At 43.3% G+C, this 13,389-nt stretch overlaps 1 protein-coding gene across 1 annotated transcript in view; it reads left to right on the top strand.

Moving 5' to 3' along the window:
* mknk2b (MAPK interacting serine/threonine kinase 2b) overlaps positions 1 to 11,941 on the top strand; it is a 35,104-nt gene extending 23,163 nt beyond the window's left edge. The window contains exons 12-14 of the mRNA XM_063032349.1: positions 5,948 to 6,112; positions 6,230 to 6,273; positions 9,141 to 11,941. Coding sequence (XP_062888419.1) covers positions 5,948 to 6,112; positions 6,230 to 6,273; positions 9,141 to 9,390 — 459 coding nt within the window. The 3' untranslated portion in view covers positions 9,391 to 11,941. The remainder of the gene's footprint in view (positions 1 to 5,947; positions 6,113 to 6,229; positions 6,274 to 9,140) is intronic.
* Positions 11,942 to 13,389: the final 1,448 nt, after the last annotated feature.

Here is a 13,389-nt window from a genome sequence, read left to right as displayed (position 1 = left end):
AGAGCATGTCCTGGGTGGCGGGGGACCCTGAAGGTAGATGCTGCTTTCCTGTGACAGTGTTTCACGTAGATGTGCTCAATGGTGGGGAGGGCTTTACCCGTGTTGGGCAGGGCCGTATCCACTACTTTTTGTAGGATTTTCTGTTCAAGGGCATTGGTGTTTCCATACCAACCAGGCAGTGATGTAGTGTATAAATGCAATGAGAACTGGCTCTTTTTCAGTTACATAACAAACGTGACAGACGCAAATTAAAATCGATTATCCATGTGTGCAAAAAATAAACAACAGTGTAAAATAACAGGACCTGTACAGGTTGAGACAGAAATCCAGTCTGAGGTTGTATTAGGGCTTTAGGTCAGTTGGGGATTCTGATGGCAGTGGGGAAAAAAGCTGTTGTACCTGAAGTTGTAGGCTTTCAGGCTCCTATACCTCCTGCCTAGAGTGATGTAACGCAAACAGGCCATTCGGCCCAACTGGTCCATGCTGTCTAAGATGCATATCTAAGCTACTCCTGTTTTCCTATGTCCCTCTAATGATTTAAAGATGACGTGAAATGTGTCATTTCTATCAGTGACCAGTGCAGTCTGAGGATGTGTTAGAATGGAGATGAGAAAGAATTTCTTTAGCCAGAGAGTGGTGAATCTGTGGAACTTGTTGCTACAGGTGGCTATGGAGGTCAAGAAATTGAGTGTATTTAGGTCTGAGGTTGATAGATTCTTGATTGGCTGGGACAAGAAGTGATAACAGGGAGAAGGCAGGAGATTGGGTCTGAGAGGGAAAATGGATCAGCCCTGATGAAATGGAGCAGTCTCGATGGACCAAATGGCATAATTCTGCTCCTATAACTTATGGTCTTGTGTGCTGGGGCAGCCCACAAGTGTGGCCACGCTTTCTGTGCCAACATATCGTACCAACAGTGACTCGTACGTCTTAGGAATGTGAGAGCTCAGCATTTTTCCAATCCACATGTATATCCAAATGACTTTTAAATGTTGTTATTGTTCTTGCCTCGACGCGTGGCAGCTCATTCCACATGTCTACACACCCTCTGTGTGGAGAAGTTGCCCCTCACTCGGATCATTTGTAAATCTTCTCCCCCTCACCTTGAACCTATTGCCCGTTTCCCCTTTGATTCTCTGTCCCTGCAATAACTGTGTGCATTCACCCCCAGAGGATAGATTAACGGAATGATAAATCAATCAAATTTCACAAAGCTGTGTCTGGACAGCTGAAGGGTAATTAATTTCTCCATAATGTCTCTCCATTTTACCCCTTCTCTTCTCCACTGCCCGTCACCTCCCTCCTGTTCTGCTCCTTCCTGTTCTTCCATGGTCCACTCAGCTCTCCTATCAGATTCCTCCTTCAATCCTTTATCTTTTCTACCTATCACCTCCCGGCTTCTCACTTCATCAACCTTCCCCCTCACCTGGCCTTGCCTATCAGCTGCCAGCTTGTACTCCTTTGCTTCCCCCATCTTCTGCCTCCTTCCTCCTTCTTTTCCAGTCGTGGTGAAGCATCTCCGCCCAAAATTCCAGTGGTGACTAGTGGTGTTCTGCAGGGGCTGGTGTTGAGGCCACTTCTTTTCACGTTTTTTGTCGATGATTTGGATGACAGAATACTTTCCTGCAGATGAAACGAAGATGAGTGGAGGGGCAGGTCGTGTTGAGGAAGCAGGGAGACTGCAGAAGGACTTGGACATTTTGGGGTGGGGGTAGGCAAAGAAATGGCAGATGGAATATAGAATAGGGAATTGTATGGTCATGCAGTTTGATAGAAGGGTTAAATCTGTAGACTATTTTCTAAACGGGGAGGAAATTCAAAATTCAGAGGTGCAAAGTGATTTGGGAGTTCTTGTGGGAGATTCCCTAAAGGTTAATTTGCATGTTGAGTCATGAAGGCAAATGCAAGGTAATAATGTGTGGGCATGTGGCCAGGTGGTTAAGGCATTCGTCTAGTGATATGAAGGTCGCTAGTTCGAGCCTTGGCTGAGGCAACGTGTATGTCCTTGAGCAAGGCACTTACCCACACATTGCTCTGCAAAGACACTGGTGCATTTGTCAAAAACAGTGGGTCCTAATGCCCTTCCCTTCGACAACATCAGTGGCATGGAGAGGGGAGACTTGCAGCATGGGCAGCTGCCAGTCTTCCATACAGCCTTGCCCAGGCCTGCACCCTGGAAACTTTCCAAGGTGCAAATCCATGGTCTCATGAGACTAACAGATGCCTTTAAAGAATAGTGAAGTTTTATAAGGCATTGGAGTGTTAACAAATAACTCAAACCTGGAGATAAGTCTGTTTTATGGAGGGAGGGCGTAGCCTACTCTGTAACACAGTGTGTGTGGGAACATGATCTCTGCTGAAGGTGGTGAGGGTGTGACCTGTAGGGTCGTGCCGGCTAGATCAGGTGAACAGAAAGCACCATTGTCCATGTTGGGACCAACAGGGACGACTCTATCAGTTTGGTAAAAGTGTGACTCTGGATAATTGAGACCTCTGGACACTGGGTGTTCAATAGCATAGAGATGCAGCGAGTGGAAGAAATGCATGCATCAAGAGTGACATGTTGGTCCATGGCCGCCTCTTCTGCCACGACGAGGTCACTCTCAGGTTGGAGGAGCAACACCTCATTTTCCATCTAGGTATCCTCCAACCTGATGGATGAACATCAAATTCCCCGACTTCCAGTAGTGATTCCTCTTCCCCTTTCCCTCTTCATTTCGCAGCTCTGGGCTCTTGCCTCTTCTTCTCAGCTGCCTATCACCTCCCCCTGGTGCCCCTCCTCCTTCCCTTTCTCCTATGGTTCACTCTCTCCTATCAGATTTCTCCTTTAGCAGCCCTTTACCTTTCCCACTCACCTGACTTCAACTATCACCTAACTTTTCCACCTTCCCCTCCCCCCCATCTTATTCGTGACATCTTCCCCTTTCCTTTCCAGTCCTGATGAAGGCTGTTGCCCGAAATGTCGACTCTTTGTTCCTCTCCGTAGATGCTGCCTGACCTGCTGAGTTCCTCCAGCGTTTAGCATGTGCTGCTCTGGATTTCCAGCATCTGCAGAATCTCTGTATTTGTGCATCAAGTTTGTTGTCTGTCACCTTTGAACCTCCCTCAAATTTGGGTGGGTTTTAATCTTCAGATGCATTACAGCTACACCTAACAGTAGTTTTATCTAATGTCCACAGTCACATTTCCTTCAGACCGTTGCTCCTGTCAGCGGCCTTTGATAAGGACAGAACTTGTGTGTTGGTCAAAAGCAGATAACTGACCTTAAACCCTGAGTAGGTTAAAGCCGATGTTTGCTTCCTGTGCTGAAGTACAGGCAGACTGTCAGGCTTTATGAAGAGTAATCCAGTGGCCCAAAGGTATGAGGAGCTCAAATGCTCAGATATCTGGGGAATTTCCACTTAATCGGGAATTAAAACAGTAACAGCAATAACAGTAACCTTGAAACTGACGGTCTTGAGCACCAGAACTCTGGATTTTCATTTGCAAGCTTTGTGGGAGGGGGTGGAAGAGACAGCAAACGTTGCTAGTTCTGATACTGGAAACCTGGAAAAAAATATAAACTGCTCAAATATTCAGCAGATCAGGCAGTGTCTGTGAAGGAGAAAGTTATTGTTTCAGGTTCGGGAGCCTTCATCAAAATTCTGTGTCAGTTATGTTGGATTCTGGTATTTCTGATCTTAAGTTTCTTTCGGAAGTCGGGAAAAAAGGCGCAAAACTAGTTGCTTCATGATCATTTAATTAAGCGCCAATAGAAAAAAGAAAATTGAAAATGGATGGCAATGGGAGCAGAGACTGGTAGCAAAGAGAAAAGGCAAAAAAAAAAGCCCCATTGCGTGGTCAGCTTATTCTACCCATAGATAAGATGCATTCCATTTAACTTTGCAGATAGAGTCAACCAATCAGTTGCTCCCATTGAAGTAATGCAGCATCAGAGAAGCTTCCAGAATTCTCCAGAATCATGCAAATATAACCATTCTATATACATACTGTGACCACTGGGAAGCATACTAGACAGTTACATATATATAGGTAGTTATATAAAATACAGTGCCTATGGAAAGTATTCACCCACCCCCTCCTGGAAGTTTTCATATTTTATTGTTTTACAACATTGAATCACAGTGGATTTTTTTTTTGACACTGATCAAGAGGAAAGGACTCTTTCATGTCAAAGTGAAAACAGATTTCTACAAAGCGATCAAATTAATTACACGAAAGGGTCTTTTTTGGTGGTCAGTGTCCAAAAGAAGCCAGATTATATCCACTGTGATTCAGTGTTGTAAAACAATAAAACATGAAAATTTTGGGTGGGGGTGAACACTTTTTATAGGTACTGTACACCCATGTAATTGTTAAGTTTCAAATAAAATAACAGTTAAACAGTCTAATCCAACAGATAAAAAATGCAGACTAACCACAGATGCAGACTAATCTGCCAGATATATCCAGTGTTCAGTTTTTAATTTTTGTATTGATTTTTTATTATCTCCTTACATTATATGTCAATGGTCTGGATGACAGAATTGATGGCTTTGTGGCCAAGTTTGCCGATGATATGAAGATAGGTAGGGGCACAGGTAGTGTTGAGGAAACAGGGTATCTGCAGAAGGACTTGAATTGGGAGAATGAAGAACTGAAAGAAGTGACAGATGAAATATGGAGTAGAGAAGTGTATAATCATGACTTTGGCACAAGGAGTAAAGGTGTGGACTATTTTGTAAATGGGGAGAAAATTCAAAGATCAGAGCTGCAGAGGGACTTGGGAGTCCTCATGCAAGATTCCCTAAAGGTTAACTTGCAGGTTGAGTCTGTGGTAAGGAAGGCAAATACAATGTTAGGTTCATTTCAAACTAGGATATAAAAGCGAGGATGTAATGCTGAGGCTTTTTTAGGCATTAGTCAGACTGCACTTGGAGTATTATGTGGAGTTTTGGGCCCTTTATTTTAAGAAAGGATGTGCTGGCATTGGAGAGGGTCAAAGGAGATTCACGAGAATGATCCCGGGAAAGAAAAGGTTTTTGATGAGGAGCCGCGTGGCCGCCAAGACAGCAGTCCGTGAGCAGGGTGGTGGGATCCTTCATGGTGTTACTGGCCCCGTCCTGTAAATAATGTGTGCAGGTTTCGTAGGTTAAGTGGACAAGAGTGTAATTGGCGATGTGGGATGGACTGCCAGCATGTTGCATCTCTAACTGGATAGAAACATTCATCACACAGGCAGGTAGCTCGAATGAAACTGCATCGAGCTTCTCTAGGTCAGCAGCAGACAGGCAGTAATTCTAGCGTTGCCCTAAGACCTCCATTTCAGTTTCAGTAAGACCTGCTGTGAAGAAGTCGGGTCAACCTGTCCGTACAGTGCAGTAGTTTTGTATTTGTAGCCTGTGTGGGTAGACATCATCTGTAGTCACCGCTGACATAACAGAGAGGTGTGAAGCTGGAAACAGCTGCTGTGGAAACCACCTACAGAGAGAAGGGGCTCTTAACTTGAGCAGAAACAGAAACAGCTTTTCAAAACTACTTCTGCTCCAGATTCACAAAAGACATGTTCCTAAGTCTATTCGCTTTTTAAAAAGAGAGTAATAGTCATAGGCAAGCAAGATGAAACCTGTGGGATTGGTGGAAGTTTGGGATTTCATTGACAGTGTGAGTTGAGGCTTTGCACTACTTGACCATCATTAGAAATGGTAATGATCCAAAGATCGCTGTCACTGTAAACACTTTAAACCACTTTGATGCTGTTTACATTATAAATACATGCTGGTATTTATGCACGTTTCATTCCATATCCGTACTTTAATCTGTTTATTTTTTATAATTGTTGAATGTTTTATTACTACATGTCACACCTTGACCACCACCACAGCAAATTTCCAATCCATGTAAATGTACATGACAAATAAATCTGATCTTTGACCCAAGGATTAAATCATAAATCTTTTATTTACAGAATAACCTATTTGAGAGCATCCAGAAAGGAAAATATGAGTTCCCTGACAAAGACTGGGCTCACATCTCTTTTGGTGCCAAGGATCTCATTACGAAGCTCCTCGTCAGAGACGCCAAGAAGAGGTTGAGTGCAGCACAGGTGCTGGAGCACCCATGGGTGCAGGGGGTATGTATCCAATACAAAGGGCTGCAACTGCCCAAACTATCAAATTGCTAAATTTCCAGCCTCTGCTCTGTATATTGCACAAATTTCCATTGATTCCTCCTATTCGTCTGTTTTCAGCATGCACCAGAGAACACGCTGCCAACACCCCGTCTTCTCCAGAGGTAGGTCGTCCGATCACTTTTCAGTTTGGAGGGGGGCGCTGTTGGAATGTTCTGAGGCGTGTTTGTCAAATGTTTTGGTTGGGACAATTTTTCTGCTTGCTGACAGCACTAACATTGCAGTGAGGGTGGAGGGGGATCTGACCAGTCAAATACGGACAAAACCTAGAAAATAAACCATCGAGGTTGGGTGGGAGTAAAACTAGAGGTCGTAAGTTACACACACAAAATTCTGGAGGAACTCAACTGTCCTAATGAAGGGTTTCAGCTGGAAATGTTGGCTATTTATTTCTCTCTGCAGATGCTACCTGACCTGCTGAGTTCCTCCAGTATTTTATGTGTATTACTCTGAATTTCAAAGTTCAAAGTGGATATATTATCAAAGTACATATATGTCACTATATGTAACCCTGAGATTCATTGTCTTGCGGGCATACTCAGTAAATCCAAGAGCCCTGTTTATCTTCCCCCCTCACCTGGATCCACCTATCACCCGTCAGTTCTTGCTCCACCTCTTTATTCTAGCCGTCTCCCGTCTGTCTTTCACTACTGGTGAAGGGTCTTGGCCCGAAACACTGTCGCTTGGCCATTTTCCTCCACAGATGCTGCCTGACACGCTGAGTCCCTCCGGCATCTGCAGTATTACTCCACATCTCAGCCTCTGCAGTCTCCCGTGTCTTCGCAAGCAGCGGTATTGTCTTCAGCTGTACTGCTCAGCTCAACTGGTTCATCCTGACCAAGCCTCCAATCTGAGCTCGTCCACTTCCCCCGGGGTCATTCTAAACTCTTCCTATCCTTGTACCTACCTAACTGCCTTAAGTGTTGTTAACGTACCTCCCTCAACCACTTCCTCTGGCAGCTCGTTCCGTACTCTCACCGCCGTCTGTGTGGGGGAAAACTTTGACCCTCAGGCTCCAATTAAGTTTCTCTCCTCGCATCCTAAACCTGTGCCTTCTGGTTCTTGATTTCCCAAACCTGGGAAAAGAGGTGTGCACAATTACTCTCTCTGCCCCTTGTCCACATTTTCTTCACGGCTCCTTTCGTATTTTAGTTCTTTATTTTTCTGTTTGACTTCCTATCGCTGTCTTTTCTTTGTATTCTGTACAGTCACACTGATTTTATCTCTAAGCATAACCCCCCCAACTTTCAATTAATTCTGTGTTCATATTTCTGACTTTCTTTATCTGTTGACGTTCCTCCCATACTCTCACTAAATATGCCTCTCGTGAAATTCCCTTTTTAAATACACAAGCTAGCCACTGCCGGTGACTAGTGGTGTTCCGCAGAGACCTCTCCTTTTCACACTGTTGGTGATTCGGTTAATGGGATTGATGGCTTTGTGGCAAAGTTTGTGGATGATACAGATTTAGGTGGGGGGGTAGGTAGAGCTGAGGAAGCAATGTGATTGCAGCAGGACTTTGACAAATTGAAAGAATGGGCAAAAAGTGGCCGATGGAACTCAGTATTGGGAAATGTATGATCATGCATGTTGGTAAAAGGAACAATAGTGCAGACTATTATCTCAATGTTGAGAAAATTCAAACATCAGAGGTGCAGAGGGACTAGGAGTCCTCGTGCAAGACTTCCAGAAGGTTAATTTACAGCTCAAGTCTGTGGTAAAGAAGGCAAATACAATGTTGGCATTTATTTCAAGGGGAATAGAATATAAAAGATAGAAGATAATGCTGAGCCTTTATAAGACGCTAGTCAGGCCACACTTGGAGTATTGTCAACAGTGTTGGGCCCCTTTCTGTTCTAAAAGGTCACCCCTCAATTTTGAGGCTGTGCCTCAAAAAGAAACGATGTTCTGTCATTGGAGAGAGTCCAGAGAAGTTTCACAAGGATAATTCTGGGAATGAAGGGGTTAACATATGAGGAGCGTTTTGCAGCTTTGGGCCTGTACTCAATTGAATTTAGAAGAATGTAAGGGGATCTTGTTGAAACCTACCAAATATTGAAAGGACTAAATAGGGTGGATGTGGAGAGGATGTTTCCTATGGTGGGGGTATCCAGAACTAGAGGACACGGCCTCAAAATTGAGGGGCGACCTTTTAGAACAGAGGAAAGGTGGAATGTTTTCAGTCAGAGTGGTGAATCTGTGGAATCACAGACTGTCCGTGGGTATATTTAAAGCGGAAGTTTTAAGTTTTCCAAATGGTCAGGGTATCAAAGGATATGGCAAAGATAGGTGTATGGGTTTGAGTGGGATCCGGGATCAGCCATGATGGAATGGTAGAGCAGACTCGATGGGCTGAATGGCCTAATTCTGTTCCTATGTTTTGTGGTCTAAACTTGTTTCTTGTTCCTCCCAAACTCATACTAAATCTCCTCTGTCTCTCTGTCTCTCTGTCTCTCTGTCTCTCTGTCTCTCTGTCTCTCTGTCTCTCTGTCTCTCTGTCTCTCTGTCTCTCTGTCTCTCTGTCTCTCTGTCTCTCTGTCTCTCTGTCTCTCTGTCTCTCTGTCTCTCTGTCTCTCTGTCTATTAAATATACAATCTTTTGTTTGTCTTTTTTCTCCCAAACTCTCTCAATCTCTCCTGTGTGTCTGTCTCTTGTGAAATTCCCTTCTAAATACACAAGGTGTTACAAAACAGCACCACCACCCCCTCTCTTGGCTGTTATTGCTGGAATTATGTTTTAAATGTTACCTCCATTCAGCTGTAAGCCAAACCTTCCAGTGCCTCCCGTTTTTTTTAAATGAATCATTTGTTTATCGAAGGGTCTTGGCTTGTTAAAAAAAAATTAAGCTGCTGAGACAAAGGGCTGTGAGTGGGTTATTGAGCAGTGCAGGGCAGGCGGGATTTGGAGCCTGTTGTTTATGTTACACTTTGGGTAGAGCTGTGTCAATCCTTTGTTCTGCCCTGTCCCCCAGGAACAGCAGTGCCAAAGATCTCACGTATTTTGCGGCCGAGGCAATCGCCGTCAACAGGCAGCTCACTCAGCACGAAGAAAATCAGGACGAGGAGAGTCAGCCAGTCCTCATCAAAGCTACCTCATGTTCCATGCGGCTGTCTCCTCCCTCCGAGTCTAAGCTGGCCAAACGGAGGCAGAAGACGAGTGCAATCCACGCAGCCAATCAGCAGCTGTTGCCACCCTTGGTCCTGGTTGACAATTGTGCGTGACATCATTTATTCCCTGAAACACATGAGCAATTAAGCCAGGGCTCTCTGGCTGGTTTCCAATTCTGGCAATATTACAATACTGCTTCACACAAGGAGGAGCTGTTTACAGCATTTGAAACCTGTAAAGGATTGTTTGCAATTATAAAATGCTTAAGAGTCAAACAGCTGAGAAGCCGAGCAAGAATTTAAGCACCTGTCTCTTCACCAAAGGAATGTTTTCTTTTTTTTTAAAAAAAAGCAGTTTTTAAACTTGTACTGTGATCACCTCCATAACAATTGTGGTTTTATTTTAGCTGCTTTTTTTTTCATTGTGTTAGCTTGGGCTACTGAGACTGAGCTGTGTGTCTCTGCATTTTCCAGCAGTTCCCATTCTTTCCATTGTCTTCCCTGGGCACTGGCAATGGGGGCGGGAGAGGGAGGGAGGGCTGGATTTAGAAGGTCTCGGCTGCATAAGACTTGGGAGACTAGACACACCAAACACTCATCGAAAGCTAGTGTACTCTACAGTTTATTTAAAAACAAAAAACACGGCTACTTTTGCATGCCAGAGGAAGGTGTGCAAGAGAGATTTTTGTATATTCTGTTTTTTAAAAAAATACTTTAGTTGTGCATTCATCTTACCTGTCACTTTTTTTTTCATTCTTACTGCATTTTTCGGGAGGGAAAATGTATAAATTCTGCTTCCTTAATTTCTACCAAGTCACACACTTTGATTCTTTGAATTCTGCAGCAGGAGTTAGGGAAAGACGAGAGTATTAGAGGTGGGCTTGGGACAGGAGAAAGATTTTGAGGAAAAAGGCATTCCAGATACAAAAATAAGAGTAGTCTTTTTAAGGTTTGTGTGAAATCTTCCAAATTTTATTGTTTGTGTTCATTTTGTTTTGCAAAACTCTAGATGGGCTCTGAAAGTGCCACATACTGATTTTTTCTCTTTTCTTTTTGAAGCTTTGAAAAGTGAGTGTTAGTGTGTGTTTTTCTGTGCTTGTGGGCTTACATGCCCATCCTTGTTAATGTGGTGGTTGTGTTCAAAGCCACTGAATGTATACTTTAAGTTTTTCTCTCTGTCGCTGACTTGAAATCCTGTTTGGAAGTGTCCAGTGGAACCGAGAGTGGGGCAGTGGCTCCTCTGTTGCCATAGGGTGGGGTGGCAGGGAAGCTTGTAAGGTGTGGAGTTTATGTAAACAACCTCTGAGGGGGTGGGGAAACTGGCTGTGTCTCGGCCACTGAGGAATATGTAGCTGGAGTGTAACAATCCACTGCCATATTAATAGTGCTTCAGCTCAGAAGCTCGTTCCCAGGTGTGGTCCCATCTGATATTTCCCAAAAAAAGGCTGCTCATTTTAATGTAAGAAAACATGTCTCCCTGCTGCACAAATGAAGAGAGCTTCAAATATGTTCAGTCAGTCTCAGTCAAGCCTGCACTAAGGACAAGTTGCAGTCGATCGCTGGGTTACTGGAGGGAGCTCTAGCAGATTGAAAATGTGAAGGCCTTTGCAGGTGGGAGTGAGTTCGGTGATGTCACAAACTTTATCAGCTCTGCACAAAGGAAACACTTATGGGGTCGCAAAGGGCACTTTGCCAGTGGAGGGGTGACAATGTAGTCTGCAGTGTGGGAATGAATTAAAACTATTTCCTTCATCTTCAAGTATTTTGAGTAAAAGTACCTCAAAATGTAACAATTATATAGAAACCATTTCCTTGTAGGTGTACCTTCTGATTCTGTTTGCTGTTATGAATGGGTTTTCCTTGAATGGAAGAGTGAATTGAAAGTATCTTTTGGCTGTAACATTTATTTTGTTTTGTAGTTACAAGTTTGTCTGTCTTCTATCTTGAGTCTTCCTGGTGGAATCTATGCAAAAAATAATTGCATTGAGGTGATGTTTGTTGAAGTGAATGACTTTAAATTTGGACTTGCCTCTCATTTTGGGAGGATCCACGGCTGGTGGTGAACCTTCTCAGTTGTGGGAACTATTTTGGATGTGAAAATATTCAGGCAGAAACTTGGAAGCCTTTAAAATCAAAAGTTTTTGTTCTTCTGAACGTTGAGTGGATTAAACTGAAGTCCAAACTCACTCATTGGAAATGTGTGAGTGATGGCTTAAGAATATCCTTTAATGCAAGTTAGATCCATTGCCCAATCTGACTATTTTCTGAAACAGTATTATCAGCGATTGTACGGTACTTTATAATGGACCGCTGGTAGTACACGCAGCCAATTTAAATTCTTGTACATTGCTATTATGTTTTGCTGAGTATGACATGTTCTCGTTGTCTTATACTAAGACAACTAGAATTTTGTAAGTGTTGTATCATCTCATTTGAATGGTGGCCTGCGCTGAGCAGTGGCACAGCTTGGTCTAGTTAAAGCACCAGCCGTAACTGAGTACTGTTGGTATATTAGCTGGCTCCTAAGGGGCATGAAGCAAAAGCACTTTATACACCAGGTGACTGATGAGATTCACTCTGAAACTTCTTACTGTTGTTGCCAGGATATTTTGTATTGTTTTATAAAAATTTTAATAAATGCTTCAAACTTAAATGATTGTCTCTCATGGTTAACAACATTCATGTTGTACACCAACCATTGCCCATCAGATTCGGGTTAAATACCACTGACATACCACATGGATATAGCCAGACTTTTGCACAGTACTTGTCAATGTGGAGTGGAGCGGGTTTGTAAGTTTGGCAGGAGCGAAGGATATTGGGAATGGCAAGGGTGGTGTGCCGCGGAAGGGGTGGCAGAGGAGCTGGTGCAGGTGCTGACACACTTGTCCCTGAGACACCAGGGAAGGGAATGTGATTCCACACAGTTGGTTTATTGATCATTGCAAAATGTCTCTCTGGAGCTTCCCGTTTCTCCCCACCATGATTCCCCTCTCCCTCTCCCTGACTCTTCCCACTCTCAGTCCACAAAACGTTTGTCGTCACTCACGTGTCATTTGTGTTTTTTGCAGCGGCAGTACAGCGCAGTTGTTGGATATGTGGGTTATCACCAAACAAAAAAATGGTTGGAATTGATTAGCACTTTAGTATAACGGTGTTTATTGGGTGCATCAAAAATTAGTGAAAAGAAAACTGCCAGTATTTACAAAATGATATTTACAAGTAAACAATAATTGCATACTTATTCTTGTCCAGTGTGAACTCCTGGAAGCTCCGTCTCTCTCTCATCGTGAGGGCATTAGACATGCTGCCTTCAATTATCAACTAGTTAACTTAAGACTACGCATGAATTAGAATATGATGCACTCTACAGTGTAGTTACAATCATGTTACAAAATAGACAAGTATCTTCCTTCACTACAGTATACAAACAACATATACACACATTTACATGATTCCTTTACAAGAGAAATGGAATATCACCCAGTGAATGGCAGGGCAGGCACCATAAAGCCAAGCGGAGTGCATCAGCTCGGTTTAGGAGCCAGCAGTGAAACAGCGGAACGCTCAGCACAATCGCACACTTGCAGTGAAACACAAATAAATAATAAAATAGTCTCAGCTTCGGTGTCTGACTCGATGTATGTAGCAATTCCGAGGGAAAACGATGAGTTAATTATGAGAATATACCAGGAAGACATTGAAGTGCGTGCACTCACCGCAATGATGGCAGAATGGCCAGGCAATGTTTGTGCGTGTGTGTGGACAGAACAATATTCTTGAGTGTATTAATATATAAATCCCTAGTTATATATATATATATATATATATGTGCCTAAGCCTTTTGCATGGTACCGTATGTCATGAAATGTGTTGTTCTGTGATATCAGTACAGTGCCAGTGGTTCCTTAGGTCTGTGTTGGATTCTGATGTTTAAATCCAGGGTTCTTTCGGAAGTCAGGAAAGGGGCACAAAAATTGTTGCCTCGCGATCATTTTATTAAGCATTAATAGAATGAAGGAAAGAGGAACAAACAGAAGCTAGTAGCAGAAGGTTTAACAACGAGGGACTAAGATGCAAAGATGGTGCCCAGCATGGAACAGCTGTTGTTAC

Source organism: Mobula hypostoma, chromosome 24 (genome assembly GCF_963921235.1).
Source record: "Mobula hypostoma chromosome 24, sMobHyp1.1, whole genome shotgun sequence".
Classification (NCBI taxonomy): Eukaryota; Metazoa; Chordata; class Chondrichthyes; order Myliobatiformes; family Myliobatidae; genus Mobula; species Mobula hypostoma.
Note: the sequence above shows the minus strand (reverse complement) of the source record. Positions and strands in the feature narration are given on the sequence as shown.